Consider the following 15,776-nt stretch of genomic DNA (forward strand, 5'->3'; position numbering starts at 1 on the left):
GGAGTAACTTCCAAAACTACAACTCAAATAGGCCCTATTACAAAGACCCTTCCCGGGACCACAACAATTACCTCTGGCCCACTTACCACAATAGAAGCTAGAACTCCTACCCTGCCTTATATGACCCTCTCTTTTCCTTCCACTACAACACCATGTGTCTGCATGCACAATGGAACTCCATTCCAACCAGGTGAGTGGCTTCCTGTTGTCACAATATCCAGTTAACTTAAAAAAAATGTTTTTACTCGTATTCACTTTTGCTTTCAATTTTCTCCATTTCACAGGGGATTTAGTTTATAATGTCACAGATGGAGATGGATGGTGTGCAACTGCATTTTGTAATGCATCTTGTAAGATAGAGACAAGTTTTGAGCCATGCACAACAACACCAAAACCCACCACAGTTCCTGTTACCACCACAAAACCTTTTAGCAGCACCATCAAAACCACTCTTACAACCTCAACAACCACACCTTCACCCAATGACTGCATCTACATGAACCAAACAAGAAAGGTAAGAAATAAGCCAAATGTGTAGTACATTTTTTCATGTTCACTAATGACTTCAGAATTTCTAAGTCCTGGACTGCCAGCCTATCCTCAGGCCAATACCTGACTTAGTTTCATGATTTTAATAACAGTGATAACAGTTCATGTTAAGTGATAGAAAAATAAGTTTATTTTAAATTAAAAAATGAATGTTTGGATCATCTTTTGTAATTCCGTTCCGTCCGACCTCACAGTTTTATTTACTGACCGCTTCTAAACCTCTGTTCAGGATGGGGAGTCCTGGATGGTTGAAAACTGCACCATGGCTACATGTGAAAAAAGTAAGGTAACAACGACAACAAAGACCTGTTCAAAGGTAGAAGAACCTATCTGTGCCAATGGACGCCAAGCGGTTAAGGTGTATGATGAGACTGAATGCTGTTACCACTACGAATGTGAATGTAAGTCAAAAGTAATAATTAAAAAAGATGTATTTACAGTGAGATTTTGTGCATGGTTCTTAAAAATAATAACTCACTTTAAATACAACTTTTCACTAATTTTCAAGCAGTGACAATGCTACAAACAGCAGCATCAACCCCCTAAACCAGTAGCCACCTGCCCAGGGGCTGGCTGGACTTTGATTTGAATACAGAGCCTTGTAGATTCTGTGAGGTGTTTTAAATCTCAGTAATACAGTGTCAACATTGTAGTCCTTTTGAATGACACCTCATTAAAACAACTGGGTTGATCTATGGTCTCTCCAGAGCAAATAATATACCTGAGTGAGACATTGTTTAAATGGACCCAGATGAGGACAGAAATATTCAAATCCTGTGTGTTCTTACTACAGTGTCTACATACTACCTACACTTAAAACAAGTCCGGATGCTGAGGTTAGAATTTCAGAGTGTTACCATTACAGAAAGACCATGCTTTTATATGTACTACAGAGGTTTCAAGAACAGCATTTAATTTAACTTGGCCATGCCTTTTACAAGTGTTTGGTATTTTCAGAGGAATGTTAAGGGTTTAATAGTCTATAAGATTTCTCAGAGGCTTGTTGGTACGACTTATTGCCGAATCAAGTAGCGCTTCAGTTTTTCACTCTTTAATGATCATTTGGTCAATGGACTGTTTGTTGCTTTCTCTAGTCCCTAAAGCGCCTTAAGTGCTGTACATTACATCACAGTGAGTTGCATTCATCACTTCCCATTCAAAACCCAACTTCAAGACAAGATCAGAAGTCTGATCTCAACTTAGCCCGCCATGAGTAGAGACCTTTGAAGTATTTAGCATGTTAAATTGGTAAAGAGAACCTTCATTTATTTGTCAGAAACCTTGGGCAGAACCAGACTCATGTTAGACAGACATCCACCTTGATTCGCAATCAAACCCACATAGAGAGAGGACCCACTCTTCCACTGAGCCACAGCAGCCCCAGGATCTACTAGTTTGGTAGCACTGGTAGTGATGAATGAAGCCTCCTGGTTTGTCCAAGTTTAACTTTCCAGTTAGAAATTGTTGTTGGTGGATCTTGTGACGAATCTGATAATTCTTTTTAAAGACTCATGCTTGAAATCTTGATCAAAAGGGCATGGAGCAGTAGCCACTGAGTAACAAGCCATTTTAACTATGTGAGGAATTCTAGTGACATTTACTGCTAATTGTTAAGTTTTAACTGTGTTTCTTCTTTTCCTGCAGGTGTGTGCAACGTTGTGGGTAAAGAGCACTTCACAACATTTGATGGAAAAGTCTACTCTTTCAAACAGCACTGTGACTACGTCCTGGTCAAAGAGATGATAAATAAATACAACCTGACTATATTAGTGGACAACCAAGAATGTGATCCTTCAGACAGCACTTTCTGTCCTCATGCCATCATCGTTTATTTCCAATCCTACAAGATAGTTTTGACTCAGCTGAAGGACACTGGCCTTGTGGTAAGGAACATTCAAAACTCTCAAAGCATAAACTTTTGAAGTGGTCTTGCTTCATTTATTATTCTGAGATTTAGTGTCAGCAGGTCCCTCACATATCTGATCTAACACAATTAACATTGGAAAAGTCAGTCCTGACTGTGTTTCTCCCTGTCCAACAGGTGTACGTGAATGGAAAACGCATCTATCCCGCATTCAGCAATGACGACCTGCTCCTCACCGGCACAGATCTGCAGATCACTCTTGAAATACCTGAAATCAAGACAAAAGTTACGAATACAAAATCCTCATACAGCATTGAGATTCCTGAATCTCTTTTTGGTGGCAACACTGAGGGCCAGTGCGGTGAGTCAGCAGAACATCTTACCTCTATTTTTCTTTAACCATCTTAAGGAAGCACAGCAGGCCATAAAAAGCCGAAAAAGAAATCAAATAGATGCAGTCCGGAGTTACGGTTAATGGACTTGTATTTATATGATACCTATTTAGTCTTTTCACCCATGTAAAGCGCTAAACATTGCGAGTCACGTCCACAAACTGATGGTACAGATGGCTACTTCAGGGATTAGCACATAAAAACAATAACAGACTGAGGATAAGTGAAACCAAACTAAGACTTGGGGTCATATAGTAAAGTGTAACAGACTAAAGGTGGACACAAACCTGAAAATGGCGTGGAGATAAAAATAACTACAGTTCATAAAACTGTGCCCATGTATACAGAGTTGAATACACAAATCACCGGTCATCAGAGTGTTCCCACGTTTTGATCAGCTTTATTTTAACATCACCTTAAAAAAGCCAGTCACCTCAGAGTTCTTTTCACACATCAATTTCTGTCTTTCTTTCTTTTCCAGGAAACTGTGACAACAATCAGGCCAATGACTGTCGCGCTCCAAATGGAGTGGTAGAAAGCTGCACCATCTCCGCAGACAGCTGGGCTGTCTCAGAGACACCCTGTGAGGTCACCACCACCACCCCGCAGACAACAACGATAACTAAGCCCACTTCCCCAGCCACAACTACAGAGCATCCATGTAAACCTGCCATCTGTGAGCTCCTGACAAGCAGGTTAGTGATCTAAAAACACCAGCCTCCAACAGTGAACAGCCTGTTTAAAACAAACTGTTGGGTACAGAAAGTACATTTCTGGTAGATACTAAGAATCAAGCAAATGTGGTCTTTTCTAAAAAATCTTTCAAACAAAATATTTCAGTTGCTCAGTTTGAAAAAAACTCAACCATTTCATAAAGATAGTGCCTATAAACCCCAAATTAAAATCCATAGTATCTGGCTAATATCCCTATTCATCCCTTTGAATTACTTCAGCACTTGCACAGTTTAAGGTGTTGGGTGTGAAATGATAGGTTTGGGCTGTCAGACTTCGTGGACATTTGAAAAAGAGTCATCATAAAGTGATGCAACCATAATAACATCAAGACTGAAAAATGACGTGCTCAGATGAAGAAAACTCTTGATCTATCCTTGAGTCGTCTTTATTTCAAAGGACCACCAAAGGGAGACATGGGGTGAGAAGAGAGGGGATGCCATGCAGGCCTTTTGGGGGGTTGAGACATACCCTCTGAGTCAGACCTGTGACCCCGGTCTGCACCATCTTACTGACTTGATGCACTCACAAATGATTCTGTTGGTCTGTTAGTAAACTGAAGTTGTTGTCACCAACAGGATGTCCTTCATCAGTTTTGAGGTGCATACCAGAAACCTCAGCAGTTTTTCAATCAATCCATTTCCCTCTAAGCGTGCGTGGCTTATGGCACCAGTGTCTGTGAGACAGAGTTTCCTCTTTGTGTTTGGGATCATTTCTATCAAATAGGGATAATTTGCCCTGTATGAATGTGTGCTTGTTTGTTTATTTAAATACAAGCCACCACCACCAGAGCTCAGATGTACAAGATGTCATGCTGTACAATCTGGGGTGCACCAACTCTTTGGAAGCACTTTTTTTGCCAAAACAGTGTCTTTTGCTAACGTCTGCTTTCAATGCATGGTTTTGCGAGTCATCTAATTTGTTAGAATCCTGAGGAAAGTTTTTTCTAACAAAAATTCTGATTTGTTGTTATTCTACCAGTGTATTCGAACCGTGCAACTCAGTCATCCCCCCTGGCCCATTTGTGAAATCCTGTCGGTCTGACATCTGTGACGATGCCAAACCCACCGGTATAAATGCTAGCTGCTCCAGCTTGGAGGCCTATGCTGATGAGTGTGCTAAAAAAGGAGTCTGTATTGACTGGAGGAATGCTACCGATGGGCAGTGTGGTGAGTACCATGGTCTTTCTAGTCAAACACTAGTTGTTGTGTGTGGTGCCAAAATTTGCATATAACTATATTTACATTTTACAGAGCACAAGTGTCCAGACAACAAAGTGTACAAAGCCTGTGGCCCCGCTGTAGAGCCAACGTGCAATGACAGGTATAGTTTGTGTTGTGTTAATGGTGTGATCTCTTTTCTTTTTACATACATCTAAGTTTGAACATTAAAACACCACGTAACAGTTCCATAAACTTGAACTGCCTCCAGGAAAGCACTAAGTTCAATCTAAATCATTTCTCAACTGAAATTCAATATTTGTCATTCATCATGAAAATACACTCAACAAAAATATAAATGCAACACTTTTGTTTTTGCTCCCATTTTTCATGAGATGGACTCAAAGATCTAAAATTCATTCCTGATAAACAATATTATCATTTATCTCAAACATTGTTCACAAATCTGTCTAAATGTTTGATAGTGAGCACTTCTGCTTTGCTGAGATAATCCATACCACCTCACAGGTGTGCCACATCAAGATGCTGATCTGACATCATGATTAGTGCACAGGTGAACCTTATACTGTCCAAAATAAAAGGCCACTCTGAAATGTGCAGTTTTGTCTCACAGCAAAATGCCGCAGATGTTGCAAGCATTGAGGGAGTGTGCAATTGGCATGCTGACAGCAGGAATGTCAACCAGATCTGTTGCTCATGTATTGAATGTTCATTTCTCCACCATAAGCCGTCCAAAGTCGTTTCAGAGAATATGGCAGTACATCCAACCGGGCTCACAACTGTAGACCATGTGTAACCACACCAGCCCAGGACCTCCACATCCAGTAGGTTCACCTCCAAGATTGTCTGAGACCAGACACACAGACAGCTGCTGAAACAATTGGTTTGTATAACCAAAGAATTTCTGCACAAACTGTCAGACATCGTCTCAGTGAAGCTCAACTGCATGCTCGTTGTCCTCCTCGGGGTCTTAACCTGACTCCAGATTGTCACCGTAACAGACTTGAGTGGGCAAATGCTCACATTCAATGGCGTCTAGCACGTTGGAGAGGCGCTCTCTTCACGGATGAATCTCGGTTTACTTTGTTCATGGCAGATGGCAGACAGCGTGTGTGGCGTCGTGTGGGTGAGGGCTTTGCTGATGTCAGTGTTGTGGATCGAGTGGCCCATGGTGGTGGTGGGGTTATGGTATGGGCAGGCATCTGTCATGGACGAAGAACACAGGTGCATTCTATTGATGGCATTTTGAATGCACAGAGATACCGTGATGAGATCCTAAGGCCCATTGTTGTGCCATGCATCCATGAACATCATCTCGTGTTTCAGAGATAATGCACGGCCAAATGTTGCAAGGATCTGTACATAATTCTTGGAAGCTGAAAATGTCCCAGTTCTTGCATGGCCAGCATACTTACCGGACATGTCACTCTATGCGAAGAAGATGTGTTGCACTGCATGAGGCAATTGGTGTTCACACCAGATACTGACTGGTTCTGAGTCCCCAGACCCCCAATAAAGCAAAAAAAACTGCACATTTCAGGGTGGCCTTTTATTGTGGGCAGTATAAGGCACACCTGTGCACTAATCACGATGTCAGATCAGCATCTTGATGTGGCACACCTGGATTATGGATGGATGGATTATCTCAGCAAACCAAAAGCACGCACAATCACACGTTTAGACAGATTTGTGAACAACATTTGAAAGAAAAGGTAATATTGTTTATCTTGAATGAGTTTTAGATCTTTAAGTCAATCTCATTAAAAATGGGAGCAAAAACAAAAGTGTTGCATTTATATTTTTGTTGAGTGTACTAAACCTTGAGTGTTTGAAGAATCACAACCTTATGTTTTACACCTCAGACCATTCAGTCAACAATCAGAGTGCTTCATGAAATGGCAGAGAACTGAAAGAGACATACTGTACAAACAAGGATCACATACATTATTAGAATTTCTCACCCAGAGTTGGAAAATAAAAAACAGTGTGTTCAATCTGTTTTCAGATCCACGTTTTACTCAGTTATCAGCTCTAGAAAATCTGCCATGAATGAAAAAGTTTGCGCACATGCCCCATCACATATCAGCATTCTTTTGCAAAGCATCTAAACTTTAGAAATTTAGAGAATCAAAACAATCTTTTGGGTGTTTGAGTATTTTGCTTATTCCCTCACTCTTCTGAAACCTGTTCTCTTATCCAATAAAGCTTTTGTTCCAAATGGAAGTCATTTTCACTCACATAGTTAGGGTTATCCATATCTCAGAAGCACAGATGGATAAATTTAAGTTATCTGGTAAACAGTTAATCACTGTACCTTCATACTAAGTGAATAGTAGCACTAATTTTCCTGTTTTTTGGCCATACCTTAAAAGTGTTAATGATCTAATAACTGCTCATTTGATGTCTGATGCCAGATACAACAATAAGTTCAACACCAAAAACACAGCCAGTAACGTGACCAAGGAGGGCTGCTTCTGTCCAGAAGGCACCACTTTATTCAACCAAGTCTACGAAACATGCGTTCCCTCTTGCAGTGAGTCAACTGAAATAATATAAAGAATCACTTGATGAGGTCATGAAATATTTCCCATACAAGCTGACACAACAGCTAATAGATAGCTTCTGTTTGAATTTCAGATTGTGTTGGACCTGATGGAAGACCAAAAACAGTGAGAGCTCTGCCTTGTAATTACAACATTGTGTACACTACTCAGAGAAAAGCTGTGTCTGAACTGTTGTCTGTTTTTCTCTTAACCAGCCTGGTGAGACATGGTCCAGTGGCTGCAACATCTGTGAATGTGACAAGGACTCTATGAGCGTCCAGTGTGAGCCGGCTCCATGTCCAACAAAGCAGATTCCTGACTGCAGTAAGCCTGGACAGAAGCTGGTCACCAAGACAGACGGCTGCTGCTCAACACATGAATGTGGTGAGTTTTGGAAGTAGATGTGATGAGCATGCCAGCGTAAGCGAGAGGGTATGGGTGCAGGCTCAGACCAGCCCTGCTCTCTGTAAGTTGCAGTTGCTTTCCCTTGGACGCCATCCAACCACCACCAGCCAGAGATTTGGGTTGTCTTGAATAAAAAATAAGACTGGCTGTAGAAAATTTGAATGAACTCAAATTAGAGAACACAACAACAAACAGTCGTAACCTCCCTATTTTCTTCTCTCCAACAGAATGTGATGTGAATCTGTGTCCTGAACCAATAATCTGCCCACTGGGCTTCCAACCTGTTGTCAGACCAGGCATCTGCTGCCAGTCTTATCTTTGTGGTATGTCACTCCATCAGACTGCATCCATTAAAAGAGAATAATCAGCTGTGAAAAAGGCAACTTTATGTGCATTTGTAGAAAACAGCAATAATTTCAGACTTTTAAGAATGTTTTGTAAGAGATCTCCATAACAGATGTTAGATACAGGCTTTTAAGGTGACAAAGGAAGCTTTGTTTTTAGTTTATTCTGTTTTTTTTAAGAATTTAGAAAATCTTTAAAAAGGCTTTATAGTCTTAAAGGGAGATTAAGTTGTAAAACTTTTGATTTAAAATAAGATTCAAGTCCTCCAATTTGAAATCAAAATTGCTCTCACATATTCCATATTTCTTTTTCAGTTCCTAAAGGTGTATGCATCTATGAAGGCACTGAATTCATGGTGAGTTCACAGTCTAGATATCAAAACACATTTTGACAGCGTTCAGATGCAAAATAAATCATGGGGGGGGGACTATATACAAATGTACAAGCTGCCTGCTGAACCATGAGCTAAAAAGTAATCGATAATGCTCAATAAGGGATTTGTGAACTGGAATTCTGGGATGTCTAGTCTCATCTTCAAAATGTATTCTTGCTGTTGACAATGCACAGTCACAAACTGAAAAGATGTTGGTTTTAACAACCCAGTTTTTCTGAGTGGATATTGAGAATAAATCTGTATTTTTCAGCCTGGTTCAAAAATTCCAACACCAGGTTCACCCTCAGGCCCAACAACTACACCTGGAACACCATTCAGGCCAACAACTACACCTGGAACACCATTCAGCACAACAATTAGACCTGGTGAAACTGGTCAACCATTCCGAACGACTGTGAGCAGAACTGTACAGCCATCAGGCACAACAGTTGGAGGTGCTGGAACAACAGTGGGAGGTTCTGGACAGCCTTTTGGCACAACAGTTGGAGGTGCTAGAACAACAGTGGGAGGTTCTGGACTACCATTTGGCACAACTTCAGGAGGTGCTGGACAGCCATCAGGTACAACAGTTGGTCGTCCTGGACAGCCATCAGGCACAACTTCAGGAGGTGCTGGACAGCCATCAGGTACAACTGTGGGAGGTGCTGGACAACCATCAGGCACAACAGTTGGAGGTCCTGGACAACCATCAGGCACAACAGTTGGAGGTGCTGGACAGGCATCAGGTACAACTGTGGGAAATGCTGGACAACCACCAGGCACTACTTCAGGAGGTCCTGGGCAGCCATCAGGCACAACAGTTGGAGGTGCTGGACAGCCATCAAGCACCACTACAATGGGAGCTGGACAACCATCAGGCACTACTTCAGGAGGTTTAAGACAACCATCAGGCACAACAGTCGGAGGCATTGGACAACCATCAGGCACAACAGTTGGAGGTGCTGGAACCACAGTGGGAGGGGCTGGACAGCCATTTGGCACAACAGTTGGGGGTGCTGGACAACCATCAGGCACAACAGTTGAAGGTGCTGGAAGACCATCAGGCACAACAGTTGGAGGTGCTGGACAGCCTTTAGATACAACAGCAGGAGGTCCTGGACAACCATCAGGCACAACTGTTGGAGTTCCTGGACAACCATCAGGCACAACAGTTGGAGGAGCTGGACAGCCATCAGGCACAACATTAGGAGGTCCTGGACAACCATCAGGCACAACAGTTGGAGGAGCTGGACAGCCATCAGGCACAACATTAGGAGGTCCTGGACAACCATCAGGCACAACAGTTGGAGGTGCTGGACAGCCATCAGGCACAACAGTTGGAGGTGCTGGAACAACAGTGGTAGGAGCTGGAACAACAGTTGGGGGTGCTGGACAACCATTTGGCACAACAGTGGGAGGTGCTGGACAGCCATCAGGCACAACAGTTGGTGGTGCTGGACAGCCATTTGGAACAACAGTGGGAGGTCCTGGACAATCATTTGGAACAACAGTTGGAGGTGTTGGACAACCATCAGGCACAACAGTTGGAGGAGCTGGACAGCCATCAGGCACAACATTAGGAGGTGCTGGAACAACAATGGGAGTTGCTGGAACAACGGTGGTAGGTGCTGGAACAACTGTTGGAGTTCCTGGAAAACCCTTAGGCACAACAGTTGGAGGTGCTGAGCAGCCATTAGGCACAACAGCTGGAGCTACTGGTACAACAGTTGGAGGTGCTGGACAACCATCTGCCACAACAGTGGGAGGTGCTGGACAGCCATCAGGTACAACAGTCGGTGGTGCTGGACAGCCATTTGGAACAACAGTGGGAGGTCCTGGACAGCCATTTGGAACAACAGTTGGAGGTGTTGGACAACCATCAGGCACAACAGTTGGAGGTGCTGGAACAACAATGGGAGTTGCTGGAACAACGGTGGTAGGTGCTGGAACAACTGTTGGAGTTCCTGGACAACCCTCAGGCACAACAGTTGGAGGTGCTGAGCAGCCATTAGGCACAACAGCTGGAGCTGCTGGTACAACAGTTGGAGGTGCTGGACAACCATCTGCCACAACAGTTGGTGGTGCTGGACAGCCATTTGGCACAACAGTTGGTGGTGCTAGACAGCCATTTGGCACAACGGTGGGAGGTCCTGGACAACCTTTTGGAACTACAGTTGGAGGTGCTGGACAACCATTTGGAACAACAACTGGTGGACCTGCAAGCACAACATCTGGATTTGAACAGCCTTTTGTACCTGGGCCTTGCCAGGAGTGTTATTGTGGCCCAAGGATGGATCCAGTCACCAAACTGAACATCATCCATTGCACCCCAATTGTGTGCAACACCAACTGCTCTGAAGTAAGTGTCCCGTTTTGTTCACAATTGCATTCAAATAATTGTAACCTTGAAATCTCTATGTCTTTTAACAGGGGCATATCAGCCATGACAAACAAAGAAACAAAACATTTTATCGTGTGAAATTATGTTACACAGTGCAAAACAGTGGTACATGTAAATATTGAGAATACTGTTAAAAGGTTCACTTTTACTGGTCTTAGTTGTAGTTAGAGTTGCAGCAGTGTTGAAGTGAGGACACTCAGACTACTTTAAATGCAGTGGCATTTTCCCCTTTTATAAGTGTCAATTTATCATCTACCTTTTGCATCAGAAACTGACAAAACTGCCTCAGAATTAGTTTCAATGTCTTAAAGAATGTTCAAAGAGGCAGGGCCACTCTAATTTAATTCATTTTACTGGTGACATTGTTAAATCAGGTGAAAAAAGCTGAAGGACTCCTCCTCAGCGCTGGTTGTGTGCACAGCTCTTAAATGAATAATCATCATTACAGTCATTTTATGACAAAACTATGCTTATTCAAAATGCACAGGCGCTGGACAAAAACAGTCACATCTCCCTCACTCTGTAATACTCTGCTTCCAGGGTTTTGAATACAAGACTGAACCAGGCAAGTGTTGTGGGCAGTGTGTCCAGAAGAGCTGCTTCCTTGTCGCACCTGACAACAGGACCCATATCATTGAGGTCAGTTTGGCTGCTGTGGAAATCTCTCACATTTTTTTCATCATATATTTAAGATTGCCAGCCTCAGTGGAATGACACTGAGTTTTTAACAGAAAGTTGAAAGAACTAAAAAAAATGTAAGAAAAATGCTAGAAACTATCTACATTATCTCTGTTGCATTTAATTGTATCAGGATTGGTACATTTTCTCTTAAGCTAAAATATAGTTTCATTGAAGTCAGGTTAGGTTCGCATCTGGGCTATGAAGACAAAAGATTATCACATGTTCATCTGACCCAGTTTCTGTTTTTTTTTTTCTCATGGTGTAGGTCAATGAAACATTTACTCTTCCTGGGGAAAAGTGTGTGGAGTATACCTGCGCCAACATCAATGGACAGCTTATTACTCAGGAGACCAAGACTGTTTGTCCTGCTTTCAATCCTCTGGACTGTGAACCTGTGAGTTAATCAAACCTCTACATCTGACACACCTGACCTCTTTGAAAACATATTGCCTGTGTCTCACACACAACATATGTGTCTTTCTCCTCCAGGGTACTGAGACAACTGACGCCAGTGGATGCTGCAAATCCTGTAAGTTGGTTGGGTCTCAATGTCCAAAATAACTCCCAGTCAAGGAGACATAGCTGTGTCATTCTTGAAGCATGTTAGAACCATGAACAGAACAGTTGTTGTGTCTTACAGGCAAGGTGCGCAGTCACTGTGAGGTCCTCAGTAAGGAGGAGGTCATCAAGGTGAACGACTGCAAGAGCAATAAGCCGGTCAACATGACATACTGTGCTGGTCAGTGTGGAAGCATGTCCATGTAAGTCGATTTATTTCTTCCAGAACTTGAAGTTTGTTTTAACCTTTTTTGATGTTTCTGAAAAATAATGTGCAGGTCTCCCAAGAGAGAATTAGTTTCCTTAAAAGTTTAGTTAACTTCCCTTTGATCTTTGTGAAGGTGGCTCAACACACCTAGGTTAGCTCACCAGAGTCAAAGAAATGCTATTCAGTCCTTAATGGGGCACTTTGTTACTTATGGGTCTTATTTTCTTTTCTTTTTTTTTCCCCTGACAAGAATAGAAACTCATTCAAAGGTAACACATATCTACATACACATCAATATAAGTGTCTCGCAGAGGGTCTGAAATGACATGCAGGTATTGACAGGAACATGACTGATTCTCCACCGCTTGTTCCAGCTGTTGGTTTCTCTGTATCTTTTTGTCTTTTACTTTAATTCAATGTTGGATGTGTCACAATGGTGGACTCATCAGCTGTGACCAGAATGTAGCCATTTGACCAAACTGTGGGAAAACAATCAAATCAAATCCAACTTTATTTATGTAGCACTTTTCATACATATTAAAATGCAACTTAAAGTGCTTCACAAGATGAAATAAAATAGCGACACAGAAAACAATATAAAATGAAAGGCCGTCCCTCCCACCCCCACATATAGACCCGACCCCAACACTCCCACACTCGCACTCACAAACACAGTAAATAGACTGGTAACATGGCATGGCACTAAGGATCCATGCGAAGAGAAGCTACCAATGGGTGGCCATCCACACCGAGAGGCACTGTAGTCTGCAACCACAGAGACTAAACCCCCACAGCCTGGACAGACCAGGGCATACTCCACACGTAGTGCAGAGCCTCCCCCAGTCCCCCAGGTCGGAAGGATCTCCAGGACGACATCCCCCAACTTAAAATAATATAGATAGAAATAAATAAAATTAAATGAAAATAATTAAAGGCATAATAATAGTAAAATAAGAGAAATAAGATAGTAAAAGAAATCAGTTAAAAGCCTAATAAAAAAAGGTGAGTCTTAAGCTGCCTTTAAAAATACCAACAGAAAATAATAATGTTAATAATGTTGTGTGTTTTTTCACAGGTATTCTGCTGCTGCCAACACTATGATGCACCAGTGCGAATGTTGCAGAGAAGCCACCACCAGCCAAGGAAAGGTGGAGCTTGAATGTGCAGATGGCACCAAGATTCCCCACAACTACACCATCGTGGAGAGCTGTCAGTGCAACAAAGCAGAGTGTGTTGAGGGAACTAAAAATGCTCCACTGAAGCGACGTAGAAGACGCTGATCTCCCATTTTTTTGCTGAACACAGGACTGAACCTTTTATGACTTGACCTAGACCTCTTCATCATTTAAAGCTTTTCGTATTTGTAGCCAATTTCTTTTTCTGCATCATAACGTAAGACTGTGATGTAATCTTTCTATATTTCACTCATTATTAAACTCATGTATCTGCAACGTCAACACTGCTGTGGACATTCATTTTTTTCTGTTAATGAAGAGTGTGTTTTGTAACTCTCTGCTGCAGTCAGCATTTTGTGGATAAATCAATATCATAGAGGGAGCCACAACTCTGTGAAGAAAAACTAAAACATTAATGTGATTTCATTTATATGTTTATGTGAAAGCTATAATCCAAAAAAAAGTCCTTTTTAATTTTATCTTATCTAGCATCAAATCATAACTCAGGTTTAAGGTGACTCTTCAGAAAGGGCAGTTAGGCATGTCAACAATTCAGCATTGAGATTCCTTAGCATGACATACCTGGCATGTTAGGGAACCATCTTTTTTTCTTCGGGATCTGTTTGCAGCTCATGGAGAAGGTACAAAGTGAATTCTTATTTAAATGGTCATACTGACATACAATGTAACATCAGTATTATTACAGCTATGGCTGTTGGGGCTGCAAGATTCAAATACGTTGACCTTTACTTTCTGCTTTAAATTGTACAGTTGAGATGAAGTTCACCACTCTATGTGAGACTTTGTGAGCTAATAGTTTGTTATACTACGTTAGTGGCTGCTGATTGATTCGAATTGCACATGGCCAGCATGGGCTCTTTGTGTGACCTTTGGACTGACCTATGAATATATTGCTAGTGTTTGGGCATGTCTCTCTATGATTGATTGGCAGGTGCAAAATGTCAGGGAAAAAGAAGTTTGAATTTGGTGCCCACAAATGGAAAATGATCTGTGAAAGAGATTTAAAGGCGACATATCATGATGATCCCTGATTTAATACTTACATATAATATAATAAATTTGAAAACAAGACCTTACATCCCCTGAATTTTCAAAAAATGAGATATTATATTATTTGTTGTGATATTCTAGAACGAGATTTGATGCCTCTGAAAATAGGTCATTGACATTCGGCCGCGAGATTTCGACCTTCGTGAAGTCACAAGGATCCTTTCTTTTTATTTGAGTAATCTGATAACTGAAACTGTATTGGTGAAAATGAAAGCTGCAAAGTTCACAGAAGGGCCATGGTTGCCAAACAGCTGGCTGTAGGACAGTGGACTCAAACCTCAGGAGACAGTTTAATGAGGAGTGTGAGTACTAGACACAGGTTATACAGAAGGTTGTCACTGTTGTGAAGTATTTGGCTGAACAGGGACTTGCTTTTAGGGGTGACAGCCACAGGTTTGGAGACACCAACAGCTGCAACTACTTTGGCAGCATGGAGCTGAATAGTCAGTCAGTTTACAGGCTCAAATTGAAAAATATGAAAATGCTGGCAGCAGAGACGATTCTAGGGTCCCTTCGGGCCCAAGGCAAAAATTCACAGGGGGGCACTCCAACTAGTTTCCATCAGCCAATGAATAATCTGACACTATAATAATCTCTCACCATATTTATTTATATTTGATACTGACATGTTAGCATTTCACCCCAAAAATTGTAACGCAATCAAAAAATGTATTTGGTACAGATATTATCATCAACCAGTAAGTGGATAATACTACCATTTAAAAAGAAAAACAGAAGCTAAATTCCACTAACTACTGAAAATTAAAACAGCTCCCCAATGCTTTCTGGGTTACTTTAATTTGGGGAAATGTGACATTATTTGCTGTTTTTGATGTATCAAAACAGAAAAGTATAAAATGCAAGATGTTATAATTTCTATTATTTTTTTTTTTATATATAGTACTCAATTGGTTGAATGTATTGTTTAAATTTCCTGTGGAAAAAAATCAGATAAATAAAAACAAACAAACAAACAAAATCAGGACGTTTTTTTCTAGTGAATTTACATTTATGAACATAGAATTTTTCCATGATGAGAAGATTTTTTATTATTATTCTATTTATTTTTAAAAAAAATATTTATTCATATGTATTGTTTATTTTGCTACTTTTTTTACCTTTTCATTACCGTATTTTCATGACTGCGCCTAGCTATGAATGCTTTTTTCTGTCTTTTTTTTTCACTGCCAAATGTTTGTAAATTAACTTTCAGTTAATAAAGAAAACTCTGCCTGCACAGCGCAAACAGGATGTAACGTTTACTCGGATGCCGACTGTAACCAATAATATTGAGCAAC

General features: G+C 41.3%; 1 protein-coding gene across 1 annotated transcript in view; it reads left to right on the forward strand.

Moving 5' to 3' along the window:
• LOC141787387 (uncharacterized) overlaps positions 1–13,594 on the forward strand; it is a 41,986-nt gene extending 28,392 nt beyond the window's left edge. The window contains exons 30-44 of the mRNA XM_074665678.1: positions 779–950; positions 2,194–2,432; positions 2,591–2,774; positions 3,287–3,500; positions 4,519–4,706; positions 4,791–4,860; positions 7,133–7,251; positions 7,356–7,387; positions 7,477–7,645; positions 8,681–10,743; positions 11,326–11,424; positions 11,732–11,860; positions 11,956–11,995; positions 12,107–12,227; positions 13,308–13,594. Coding sequence (XP_074521779.1) covers positions 779–950; positions 2,194–2,432; positions 2,591–2,774; positions 3,287–3,500; positions 4,519–4,706; positions 4,791–4,860; positions 7,133–7,251; positions 7,356–7,387; positions 7,477–7,645; positions 8,681–10,743; positions 11,326–11,424; positions 11,732–11,860; positions 11,956–11,995; positions 12,107–12,227; positions 13,308–13,512 — 4,044 coding nt within the window. The 3' untranslated portion in view covers positions 13,513–13,594. The remainder of the gene's footprint in view (positions 1–778; positions 951–2,193; positions 2,433–2,590; positions 2,775–3,286; positions 3,501–4,518; positions 4,707–4,790; positions 4,861–7,132; positions 7,252–7,355; positions 7,388–7,476; positions 7,646–8,680; positions 10,744–11,325; positions 11,425–11,731; positions 11,861–11,955; positions 11,996–12,106; positions 12,228–13,307) is intronic.
• Positions 13,595–15,776: the final 2,182 nt, after the last annotated feature.

Source organism: Halichoeres trimaculatus, unplaced genomic scaffold (assembly GCF_033239565.1).
Source record: "Halichoeres trimaculatus isolate MK-OKI-2021-1 unplaced genomic scaffold, fHalTri1.1 fHalTri1_scaffold_3, whole genome shotgun sequence".
Classification (NCBI taxonomy): domain Eukaryota; kingdom Metazoa; phylum Chordata; class Actinopteri; order Labriformes; family Labridae; genus Halichoeres; species Halichoeres trimaculatus.